At 35.6% G+C, this 12944-nt stretch overlaps 1 protein-coding gene and 1 long non-coding RNA gene across 4 annotated transcripts; both read right to left on the bottom strand.

The window, feature by feature from the left end:
• Positions 1–983: 983 nt before the first annotated feature.
• On the bottom strand, positions 984–5309 carry LOC139954962 (uncharacterized). 3 transcript variants are annotated; one of them, XM_071954997.1, is made up of 4 exons: positions 5117–5309; positions 4389–4666; positions 2494–2725; positions 984–2158 (listed from the first exon to the last, which is right to left on the bottom strand). In XM_071954997.1, exons 3-4 carry the CDS (start codon positions 2663–2665, stop codon positions 1113–1115), a joined length of 1218 nt encoding a protein of 405 aa, XP_071811098.1. In that variant the 5' UTR covers positions 2666–2725; positions 4389–4666; positions 5117–5309; the 3' UTR covers positions 984–1112. The 3 variants fall into 3 exon arrangements, with proteins under 3 accessions (XP_071811098.1, XP_071811099.1, XP_071811096.1); XM_071954998.1 differs by lacking the exon at positions 4389–4666 and having other exon boundaries at positions 2494–2723; XM_071954995.1 differs by lacking the exon at positions 5117–5309 and having other exon boundaries at positions 4389–4808.
• A 5896-nt stretch (positions 5310–11205) lies between these two features.
• Positions 11206–12103, bottom strand: LOC139954977 (uncharacterized). The gene is made up of 2 exons (XR_011788249.1): positions 11858–12103; positions 11206–11526 (listed from the first exon to the last, which is right to left on the bottom strand). It is a non-coding gene; the product is annotated as an uncharacterized lncRNA (long non-coding RNA).
• Positions 12104–12944: the final 841 nt, after the last annotated feature.

Genomic DNA, 12944 nt, shown 5'->3' with positions numbered 1-12944 from the left:
CACCACTGTAGACCAACAGATTTCCAAATTCTGCAGAAGCTGTGTTTGGCCCAATGTGATTATTATATAATGTTGCTGGTCATGTTGTTCTGAGAATTGTCTCGGTAGAAATAATTTTGCAAAAAAAAAATAATCTATTGTTCTTACATGCAGGCTACTATATTCCCAACAGTCATTGGAAGGTCGATATTCGAAGAATATGCACGAGAGGCAAGTAAATATTCAACAAACAAATCGTTAGCTTTTGTTATACTTGCATCGAAGGCTTCACTTCAAATGCAGATTAAACGATAACATATAAACCTTCTATTACAGTTTAGGATGGATTTGTTCTGCCGCGATTTGAATTTAAGAATCGGACAAGTAAACAGTTCAATCTGACGTCACTAAAAATTTATATTTCGACTAAAAGAGAATCATCCTACATATCGGATAACGTCTTTACAATAAACAAATCCTTATCTTCTTACAGGAATGTTTATAATATGTTTCACATTTTTGGTAATGAATATGACATCTCTTAATTTAATTAACTTTATTGTTTAATTTACAAAAGTAAGGTAATGTCATTTTACCTCTTCCGTTCGTGCAATTTATCACGACTTAACGTATGTGGTATATAGGCCTTTAATTTTGTCAATAGAGATTTACATGTTAGGATCCCAGCCCCTACATACCTGCTAACAAAAAATTACATGAATTAAGGAAACAATTTGAGCCTTCGTTGTAGAAAAAATACGCCAGAAGCAATTCTAGAAAGGAATCTTATTAAGAATTGTTAACATCTTAATATTAATATTGTCGATATCTCTAACACAGATAGAACATATCTGTATTTCAAAAAGAAGATTGAAGAAATAGAAACCAAATATATACAACTGATTATATGAATTGAAAAAATAAAAATAAAAATATATAATCTTCACAAATATTATAGAAAAGAAAGAAACCACCAAATATATACACTTATAGATACCAACGATTTGAGGAAAACATAGTAGTTTCTTTCAAGCCATTTAAAAAAAAAAAAATTTTGGCAAGGTTAAAAATGTTTACCACTTAACAAGCCTGACGCGAACTCAACCAATGGGAAGACGATAGTGACAATTAAATCAGTATTTGAATTTGGGTGTAGCTGATCGATAAAAGTCATAAGATTTTTTCCAAAAGTCTCTCTCTTTGGCAGAATACATGAACATGACTCTCATTCTGTATCGATTCCAAACATAATTCAAATCGATTCCTTTCACACTGAAAAACGGTAGAACTGCTATGACTAAGTGCCTGCTTACAACAAGAATGTTAAACGATACGAGAACAGACTTTTCGTTCAACCAGTCCTTTTGGTCACACGTATAAACACAGAAATATGTATCTTTCTGTTTCGCCATACCTACGTCATTAGTACTGGAAAGATCTGGCAAATTGTGCCAAGCCGTACCGTTAGATTCAAACTGACTAATCTCGTAATTCCAAGTTACAAATACTGTTAAACCAAAGGAAGACGTGAAAAGAATGAAACTAAACCAGGGTAAGACGAGCGATCGAAGCTCGTAGTATTCCTTGAAGAAAGCACGAGTCTTTTCGATGCATTTATCTAAATCGTCGGTATGTTCGGATATAAATTCAGCTGCTCTGTCACCTTGGCGTTCCATGAAGACTCGTTGAAGGTACAGAAAGTAGCAAAATACACCGAAGAAAAACCCGCTTAGAATTCGAGAACACAGTGAAAGGTACTCGAGGGCATATTGGCATTCTAGTCGCAAATTTACAAATGCTGCGATCTTAAGTGAAGCGTAAAGTGTCGGAAGAATGAAAAACACAAAGAAGGAAAATCTAAGTTTCGATAAAGGGATTATCTGTGGTCTTTCAAAACATGAGAATTTTTGGGTACAACTTGACTCGTCAAATAAATTGAAACTTGTTAATTCTCGGCGATTTCTGATCAGTTTGTGGATGATGGCTGCTAGGCATATAATCTGTACTGACATTAAGGATGGCCAAAAGCACATATTCGATATGAAACGAAGGAAATGATCGGATTTACCAAAGTAGCAGAAAAGATAAAACGCAAAGGAAGCCAGAGATGAAACAATCACCAGGAGCAGAAAAGCCATCGAGGATATGTATTGCAGTTTCCGTTTGAAGGTAGCTAGATCTATGATCGAAAAGAGAATATAAAAAGCAAGAACATAATTAATGGGATATTTCTGAGGTGAACAGCAACAGTTATCTCTATGAGAAATAGAACTACATTCTGTTAGATGAAACCCGCATCCCAATCTCTGTCGCTAACAGTAGGCATATATATATATATATATATATATATATATATATATATATATATATATATATATATATATATATATATATTTATATATATATATATATATATTCATTATATATATTCATTATATATCTATATATGTATATATCTTTATAAATTGAGGAATTAGCATCATCTAACATAATATCTCATAAGACGATATTTACCATGCCTTTGTCCTCTCGTAGGTATTATAGGCGATTTCCATTCAGCCACGCCCAGTATCCACATCACAATACTCAAACACACAGATAAATGTTGATCACGTTGGTTGCCATGGAGTCGATTGTCATAGCGTTGATTTTGAATGTCGCTTAGTAGTTGCGTTTTCGATTCCATTGTGGACTTGTTAATGATACAGTTTGAAGATATATCTTTAATTTAAGGTCAATAACAGCTCTGAAAGAAAACAGAAAGTGAAGCCGTCATACTTATGATAATCATTTTTGAGGATTATTGTAAATTTGTTCATGGATACGAAAACAGAAGTCTTGACATCGTGTTATTATTCGATTATTTGTTATAATAAGTTCTTTTTTAGCAGAGATAACATAGATATATCTACGGATCAATCATCCAATCACATAGAACATGAGTAAAGGAGTAGAGGAATTTGGCATTATTAAGAGCTAAATATACTAGTCTAACTGAAATAGGTTTTGGTAACTCAGTTGACATGAAAAAGATTCATTCTGCTTCTTTTTTTTTCGTCTCTAAACAAAAATATGCTGTTCTGCCTTTTTTCGATTTCTACAAATTTGTATGTTTGAAAACATGCCACCTGCCACATGTTATGCAATATCCAACTTTACTACCATAATTTATGATTAAGTATTAGTATTTATTTACTCCTCAGAAATCATAAAACAAACACATTTGTAACTTTTGCCTTACAGTTAACCGCTCCTGAAAAAAGTCTTGACCCGTCAGTAGACGAATCCGTTAAAATGAGGGAGTGGGGAGGGGGGGGGTGGCTATTTTGCAATCTGGAGTTGGGCCACAGACCTCGAGGAGCAGTGGGAACGTGACTTTGCTAGATTTTTGTTCCACAAATCCAGTAGAGTATTTGAGGGATTTACCAACAACTAGGCACTTGTGGCAATACTTATTATAATTTTTAATACTGTAAAGGCACTTTTTAACAATGGCATTTCTAGTTTAAAATGTACTTGTTTGCCCAAAGGACTACTTCGTATAATGAAAAGGCACTTTTAAACAAAGCTAGTGTGTGTGTGTGTTGCTGACGAAGGTCCAAATTTATTTCCTAAAACTTTACTCCTTATTTGTCAATTATGAGTCATATCTTATTTCTCTGGTTTTCTTTAATCATATTTATATATATATATATATATATATATATATATATATATATATATATATATATATATATATATATATATATATATATATATATATATATATATTCACAGCCAGACTGGTAAACGGCTCTGATAAGAGGGGCCAAGCAGCAGCGGAGGCAATGTGAGCGGCTGTGGCGAAAGACCAGGCTTACTGTGCACAGAGATATGTTCATCGAAGCTAAGCGAAAAGTATTTTCCCCCAGGGGGACAATTATATGATCACAATTGGGAATGAAGGAGTTAAGCAGTGTGTGACACCTAGCTTGCCAGTTATCAGCACTATTGTGAACAACTCCCTCATAACTGGCGATGTACCATCCGCTTTCAAGCTCGCCCATGTGACACCACTCACTAAGAAACTCTCGCTGGATCCTACCGTTCTCTTAAATTATAGGCCAGTGTCAAACTTTCCATTTGTATCAAAGATTCTAGAAAAAGTGTCATCCCGTCTCACATCCTATCTTGAACACAATGGTCTACAGGAGACTCATCAATCTGCCTACAGGAAACACCACAGCACTGAGACTGCCCTCGTGCGCATTCAGAATAATGTGATGGTAGCTCTTGGAGGTCAGAAAGCGTGCCTGATGGTTCTGTTAGATCTTTCGGCCGCTTTTGATACGGTCGACCACCTCCAGCTTCTTAGTATACTCAGTGACCTTGGTATTAAAAGTAGCGCCTTAAAGTGGATGACATCATACCTCAGTGATCGCCTACAGATTGTGTGCCTGGGAAAGGATTCTTCTGACCCTCAGACGTTAGAATGTGGCGTGCCCAGGGTTCGGTCCTGGGGCCTGTGCTCTTCACGGTATACACGTCTTCACTGGGTCAGCTCCTTCGATCGCAGGACATGGACTATCACTTCTATGCAGACGACTCGAGTCTCTATCTTATGTTCCACCCCAATGACATTACTATCACTGTGCACCGTCTAGAGAAGTGCATAACCTCAGTTCGGCAATGGATGTCACACAAATGCCTGAAAATGAATGACTCAAAGACTGGGGTGCTTCTAATATCATCAAAGCATCTGGCCAGAAAGATAGAGTGTCCAAGCATCATTATTGGTGACCATCAGGTGGAGCCTAGTGATGTGGCAAAGAGCATCGGTGTCATAATGGACAAACATGCCAAACATGACAAACAATGGAAGACCATATACATATGTGTGTCGGTCTGCTTAATACCATATTTATTTATATATATATATATATATATATATATAAATATATATATATATCAATATCTATATATATATATATATATATATATATATATGTGTGTGTCGGTCTGCTTAATACCATATTTATATATATATATATATATATATATATATATCTATATCTATATATATATATATATATATATATATATATATATGTATGTATATATTGAAGATTGAATATAATAAACAAAACAAATACATTACCGAAATGAAAATCTGCGCGTAGAGAAGCGACATATGCAGCAATAAAGACTTCGGTGTATATGATCGAGGAGCCTAGGAGATAATTTCTAAATGTCATTGTTCTGTAATCCCATTTCCTTTTGTGTTTTTGCTATAGGGAAATTGCTGTTTGCTACAGTTTCATAATGAGTGGCAAATTATCAGCATATCATGAAAGAGCCATGTACAATCAGAAGTGTTAAGTTGATAGGCCTAATTAAATTTTAAGTACAATACTCTAGAGTTTAATCATTCGTTTGTTTTTAAACAAATACATATTTAAACTTTCGCTATCACCCCAGGGGCGTAGCGAGGAATTTGCCAAGGGAGTGGCGAAGTTTGAAGGGCAACTATCTAAGCGTAGCGCCACCATGAGGTGGCGGGAAGCGCACAAGAAAATGTTGGCCGAAAATGCCTCCCAGATCGCTGGAAATGGCACTTCCCAGGCCTAAGCATTTTTTATTTTGAAATCACTAGCGATATCATAAATCAATACAAAAAGGGGGCGTTCGCCCCCTTCGCCCCCCCCCCCCCCCCACTTGGCTACGCGCCTGTATCACCCTTGACTGCAATCGCTCATATCAGAATATATAGCTAGTAACCTTAAACAATTAACAATCACTTTCGTAATGACATCATTAAACGCATAATCAATTAATATCAATTAGTTCACTCGCACGAGTGGCACTCAAGTAAATACGTAAGTTCGGTAATGTTTTGTTTAGGACAGCAACAATATGCCATAACATTTCCGCAAAATCTCGCTGATAATGAAACTGTTATACCGCCTGTTAATGAATATATAGTAACAACAATATCATCATAACCTACCCATTACTCAACACTGAAATTATTCACAGCTAAACCATCCCCATTTCTATTTTAACCTTAGTTAACATTTGCATGAACATTTGCATTATCATTATTTTGTCGCCCAGAAAATCTTCCTATTAATAATATTTCCATGTCATTACAGCCAAATATATTTGGAAAACGTCCACTGTTCATTCATTTCATTTATTTTTGTTCTATCACAACATAAGTATGATGTTTATAACATAGAAGGAGATAAGAAACAAAATGTGTGAAAGGAAGTGGACTAGAAAACCCTATAGGGCTTGTCGGGTAGTGACTCTCCCTGAAAAAAATACAGAACTTTACAATTAGAAAAGAACAAAAACATAAACAGCACCACCCCTTCCCACACACCCCCAGTTAGAATAAGTACCAGCAATAATTGAGTATTAGAGAAAAACAATTTTCAATTCTGGAACATGTTGATGATGTACTTTTGTAAGCAATTCCTAAAGCAACTAAAAAATTCATCGCCTTTAAAGTTCAGATTGTTAATTGCGTTACTTTGAAACGAAACTTACGTGGTTCATCGAACCGTTGAGCATTATTTTCTTAGTATCAAAAAAACATCAACTGACATGTAATTAAAGTCTAATGTTGTAATATTTATAATAGACCCTAATATTTATATTTTCCACTAATGATAAACAATAAAAAACAATTGAAGATTTTTGATTAAAGGTATAATGAAGTCTAAGATTTTGACAATATTGAACTGTGAGCAAGTGAAAACAAACACGTTGGTCCAGTTTCAATCTTGGAAGCCTGTGCCGTTTTATGCTGAAGAATAAATATCTAACTAGAAGAGATGACAATTCTTTCTCGGAGTTTCCCATAAAGATGTTGGCAAAAGACGGTGCCATTTTGGTACCCATCGCGGTGCCGTGAATTTGGAGGTAGCGTTTGTAGCCAAATACCAGATTATTGCTGGTCAAAATAAGTTGCATCAATTCGGCCAATTCTTCATTCGAGAGGGTTTTGCCACGTTTCGGTTTGAATGCTTTTGGCAGGCCGAAATGCCCTCTTCGTTAGAGATATTTGTGTATAATGACTCAAGACACTTCCAAGGTTACTAACAGAGTAGATGGGGGAAGATTGTTTATTTCTCCAATTTTCCGGATGAAATCCGTTGTGTCCTGCACATACGACGGTAGGGCCGAAACAAGAGGTTAGATGAGAAGGTCCACGAATTTGGAATTTTTTTCAGTCGCTGTTCCATTACCAAATATTATAGGCCTCCCAGGATTGCCTTCTTTGTGAATTTTGGGCAGAAAATAAAAGCGAATAGATTTTGTGTCGTTTTCAAGGAGGTTTTGGCCTAACTTGCGGTCAATGGAACCGTTAGAGACTATCTTTTGGATGACTCTTTCCATGTTTTGTGTGATTTCTTGAGTAGGATCAGAATCCAGAAGTTTGTAGTGTTGAGGGTTGCCGAGTAGTCTATTGGCTTCCTCTCTCTAGAATTGTTTGCCCATAGCGACAATTGCAGAACCCTTGTCGGCTGGCTTGATGACAATCTCATCGGCGCATTTCAGGAGTTCATTGATAGCCTGTCTCTCAGATTTGCTGAGATTGTCGCGGAACTCTGGGCAAAGGTCTGTGTTTTAACACCCTCTTCAATTGCCAAAATAAATGATTCAAGAGGCACAAATTGGGCCTTGGGCTGACTCCACGAGCTTTTTGGCTTACAATTGGTATGCAAGTCATTGGTTTGTTGTGTGGTGTTATTGACATTTTCGTCGGCAAAAAGTTTTTACGGAGACTTAAGCGTCGATGGAACATATGTAGGTCAAGAAGAAGTTTCTGAGCGTTAACTTGCCGTGGTTTAGGGCAAAAATTTAGACCTTTTGGAGAGTATTTGTTTCTCTTACCAAAAACTTCGGCTAAATCCAGCTGAAATCAGTAAGTCGCATTGACTTCACTGCCATGCCAACACTCTTCTCTTTAAAATAGTTTCAATTCCTGCTACTCCTTGTCACTTTTGGTGATCATACATTGAAGATGAGCTAGTTTTGCTCGAAAGCTCTGCAAAAACCAAACATTAGCTGTTTTACTTCCAATCACTTACCTTATTTAATTATTGTATCTCACTCGAGATCCAGCCTTTCTCTAAATGTAGCATTATAGTTGTTTAACAGTTTTTCCGTTATTTCTATCTATATCTTTCACTGTTTGTATCTAATTGATCCAACTATGCTTCAAAGTGGAGAGCACCTTTGACACTTTGTAAACGCTTCGACGCCTTTCCGAAAAACGGGTATCGGCATCATCTTTCCAACTACAGACAATACCTTAAAACAAAACTGTACCAACGGGACTTAAAATCAAGGTCCATGCTGGTTTACCACTTTCTGATAGCGACAGCTTTGCCAATTGGTAACGCATCCTTAAGAATGCTTCGCTTGAATTAATGGCTGTGCAAATAAGTATTTGTCGCAAAACCATTCACAAACTTAGCCAACAAACTAATTCCAAATCCAGAAAACTGCAACAACAACAACAAAAAACTCCCCAAGAACGAGTTCGAAAGAAAGCTTTACTCCATCTCCAAAATATGCTTGAACCTCTCACATACCGTAGCTTCAAGACAATTTCACAAATTGAAGAGGGATAATATCGCCCAAAGAAAAGTATTTAAGCCTTTAAGTACAACTCCCCAACTAACATTATTAGTCTCCTCTCTTCCTATTTAAACGATCGGTATATGCAAATTTTATATAGTACTAAGCATTCCAATCCTTTTATACTGGAAGCTGGAACCCCCAATGTTTTTTACTAATCCCTCGTTATACTCTTTATATGTTAACGACTTTCCCAACAATAGTATCTCCAGTTCAAAAGTTAGCCAATTTGCCGATGACATTGCCATGTGGAACACCTGCAAAACCATTAGCAACGCCGTAAAATACCTTCAGAATTCAATTTTTGTTTTAGAAGAATTGTGTTACCATTGGCGAATCAAACTTAATCCAGTTAAAGGCAAATTTATCATCTTTAAATACCCATTCGATAGGATTAAAACTCTTGGAACTCTTGGAAGGGGGTCTCGGCTGTGGCAGAGGGGGGGGGGGGTTGGTCCCTATAAGCCCCTTAGAAATCTAAGATCCCGTTGACAAGATTGCTTGTGAACTGAACAGCACAGTCACTGGGAGGGTATGAATGCTCCTGTATCCCTTAAAAGTTATCCGGCCAGGAGCAGGGGCAACCTTCCACCCTTCTCCACTTCCCCATGGAAGGGGAAACCTTCCACCCCTCTCCCCTTACAGCATATTCTTCTCTCCGTTTTCGTATTTTCCTCAAAAAAATGCTCGTCATACTTAAACTCTCTTTTACCCTTCCGGTAGTTTTTCTTCTCTATCCACATCTATTAATACATCACTGTAGACCAACAGATTTCCAAATTCTGCAGAAGCTGTGTTTGGCCCAATGTGATTATTATATAATGTTGCTGGTCATGTTGTTCTGAGAATTGTCTCGGTAGAAATAATTTTGCAAAAAAAAAATAATCTTGTTCTTACATGCAGGCTACTATATTCCCAACAGTCATTGGAAGGTCGATATTCGAAGAATGTGCACGAGAGGCAAGTAAATATTCAACAAAGAAATCGTTGGCTTTCTTTATACTTGCATCGAAGGCTTCACTTCAAATGCAGATTAAACGATAACATATAAACCTTCTATTACAGTTTAGGATGGATTTGTTCTGCCTCGATTTGAATTTAAGAATCAGACAAGTAAACAGTTCAATCTGACGTCAATAAAAATTTATATTTCGACTAAAGAGAATCATCCTACATATCGGATAACGTCTTTACAATAAACAATCTTTATCTTCTTACAGGAATGTTTATAACATGTTTCACATTTTTGGTAATGAATATGACATCTCATAACTTATAAATAACTTTATTGTTAAAACTTAACAAAGTATAAGGTAATGTGGTTTTACCTCTTTTTCGTTCTTGCAATATATCACGACTTAAATTATGTGGTATATAGGCCTTTAATTTTGTCAATAGAGATTTACATGTTAAGATCCCAGCCCCTACATACCTGCCAACAAAAAATTACATTAACGAAACAATTTGAGCCTTCGTTGTAAAAAAAAAAACGCCAGAAGCAATTCTAGAAAGGAATCTTATTAAGAATTGTAAACATCTTACTGTCAATATTGTCGATATCTCTAACACAGATAGAACATATCTCTAAGTATTTTAAAAAGAAGATTGAAGAAATAGAAACCAAATATATACAACTGATTATATGAATTAAAAAATATAAAATAAAATTATATTATCTTCACCACTATTATAGAAGAGAAAGAAACTACCAAATATATACACTTACAGATACCAACGATTTGAGGAAAACAAAATAGTTTCTTTCAAGCCATTTGTTTTTTATTTTTTGGGGCAAGGTTAGAAATGTTTACCACTTAATAAGCCTGACGCGAAACCAACCAATGGGAAGACGATAGTGACAATGAAATCAGTATTTGAATTTGGGTGTAACTGATCGATAAAAGTCATAAGATTTTTTCCAAAACTCTCTCTCTTTGGCAGAATACATGAACATGACTCTCATTCTGTATCGATTCCAAACATAATTCAAATCGATTCCTTTCACACTGAAAAACGGTAGAACTGCTATGACTAAGTGCCTGCTTACAACAAGAATGTTATACACTACGAGAACAGCCTTTTCGTCCACCCAGTCCATTTGATTACACGTATATACACAGAATTATGTATTATTCTTCTGTTCCATCATACCTACGTCACTAGTACCGGAAAGACCTGGCAAATTGTGCCAAGCCGTACCGTTAGATTCAAACTGACTAATCTCGTAATTCTAAGTTACAAATACTGTTAAACCAAATGAAGACGTGAAAAGAATGAAACTTAACCAGGGTAAGACGAGCGATCGAAGCTCGTGGTATTCCTTGAAGAAAGCACGAGTCTTTTCGATGCATTTATCTAAATCGTCGGTATGTTCGGAAATAAATTCAGCTGCTCTGTCCCCTTGGCGTTCCATGAAGACTCGATGAAGGTATAGAAAGTAGCAAAATACACCGAAGAAAAATCCGCTAAGAACTCGAGAGCACAGCCAAAGGTACTCGAGGGCATATTGGCATTCTAGTCGCAAATTTACAAATGCTGCGATCTTAAGTGAAGCGTAAAGTGTCGGAAGAATGAAAAACACAAAGAAGGAAAATCTAAGTTTCGATAAAGGGATTATCTGTGGTCTTTCAAAACATGAGAATTTTTGGGTACAACTTGACTCGTCAAATAAATTGAAATTTGTTAATTCTCGGCGACTGCTGATCAGTTTGTGGATGATGGCTGCTAGGCATATAATCTGTACTGACATTAAGGATGGCCAAAAGCACATATTCGATATGAAACGAAGGAAATGATCGGATTTACCAAAGTAGCAGAAAAGATAAAACGCAAAGGAAGCCAGAGATGAAACAATCACCAGGAGCAGAAAAGCCACCGAGGATAAGCTTTTTAGTCTCCGTTTGAAGGTAGCTAGACCTATGATCGAAAAGAGAATATAAAAAGCAAGAACATAATTAATGGGATATTTCTGAGGTGGACATTGCCAGTTATCTCTTTGAGAAATAGAACTACATTCTGTTAGATGAAACCCGCATCCCAATCTCTGTCGCTAACTTAAGATATGGTAAATTCGGACTGACTGAACACCCTTTACTCTAGGATGTGGATCACAGAAGGCATATATATATATATATATATATATATATATATATATATATATATATATATATATATATATTCATGATATATCTTTATATATTGGGGAATTAGCATCATCTAACATAATATCTCATAAGACGATATTTACCATGCCTTTGGCATCTCGTAGGTATTATAGGCGATATCCATTCAGCCACGCCCAGGATCCACATCACAATACTCAAACACACAGATAAATGATGATCACGTTGGTTGCCATGGAGTCGATTGTCATAGCGTTGATTTTGAATGTCGATTCGTTGCGTTTTCGGTTCCATTGTAGACTTGTTAATGATACAGTTTGAAGATATATCTGTTAATTTTAAGGTCAATAACAGCTCTGAAAGAAAACAGAAAGTCTATGAAGCCGTCATACTTATGATAATCAATTTTAAGGATTATTGTAAATTTGTTCAAGGATACGAAACAAAAGTCTTGACCTCGTGTTATTATTCGATTATGTGTTATGAAAAAAAATATTAACAGAGGTAACATAGATATCTCTACGGATCAATCATCCAACCACATAGTAAATTGAGTAAAGGAATTTGGCATTATTAAGAGCTAAATATACTAGTCTAACTGAAATAGATTTTGGAAACTCAGTTGGCATGAAAAATATGCATTCTGCTTCTTCTTTTTTCTTCTCTAAACAAAAATATGCTGTTCTGCTTTTTTTTTGATTACTACAAATTTGTATGTTTGAAAACATGCCACCTGCCACATGTTACGCAATATCCGCCTTTACTACCATAATTTATGATTAAGTATTAGTATTTATTTACTCCTCAGAAATCATAAAACAAACACATTTGCAACTTTTACCTTACAATTAAACCGCTCCTGAAAAGATCTCGACCCGTCAGTATATATATATATATATATATATATATATATATATATATATATATATATATATATATATATACACATATATATATATATACATATATATATATATATATATATATATACACATATATATATATATATATACATATATATATATATATATATATATATATATATATAGTGTCTAATCGCCTAACAAGCATAGATGCACTAGAGATATATACCGTACAAGACAACACTATACCCACTATGCCTACACTGTGCCTGCACTTTGCCTACACTATGCCTGTACTATGCCTACACTATCTGTTAATTAATTGTGTGTATAGTCCTGAACAGACAGG

Source organism: Apostichopus japonicus, chromosome 17 (assembly GCF_037975245.1).
Source record: "Apostichopus japonicus isolate 1M-3 chromosome 17, ASM3797524v1, whole genome shotgun sequence".
NCBI lineage: Eukaryota > Metazoa > Echinodermata > Holothuroidea > Aspidochirotida > Stichopodidae > Apostichopus > Apostichopus japonicus.
This window is presented reverse-complemented; position numbering and strand designations above follow the sequence as displayed.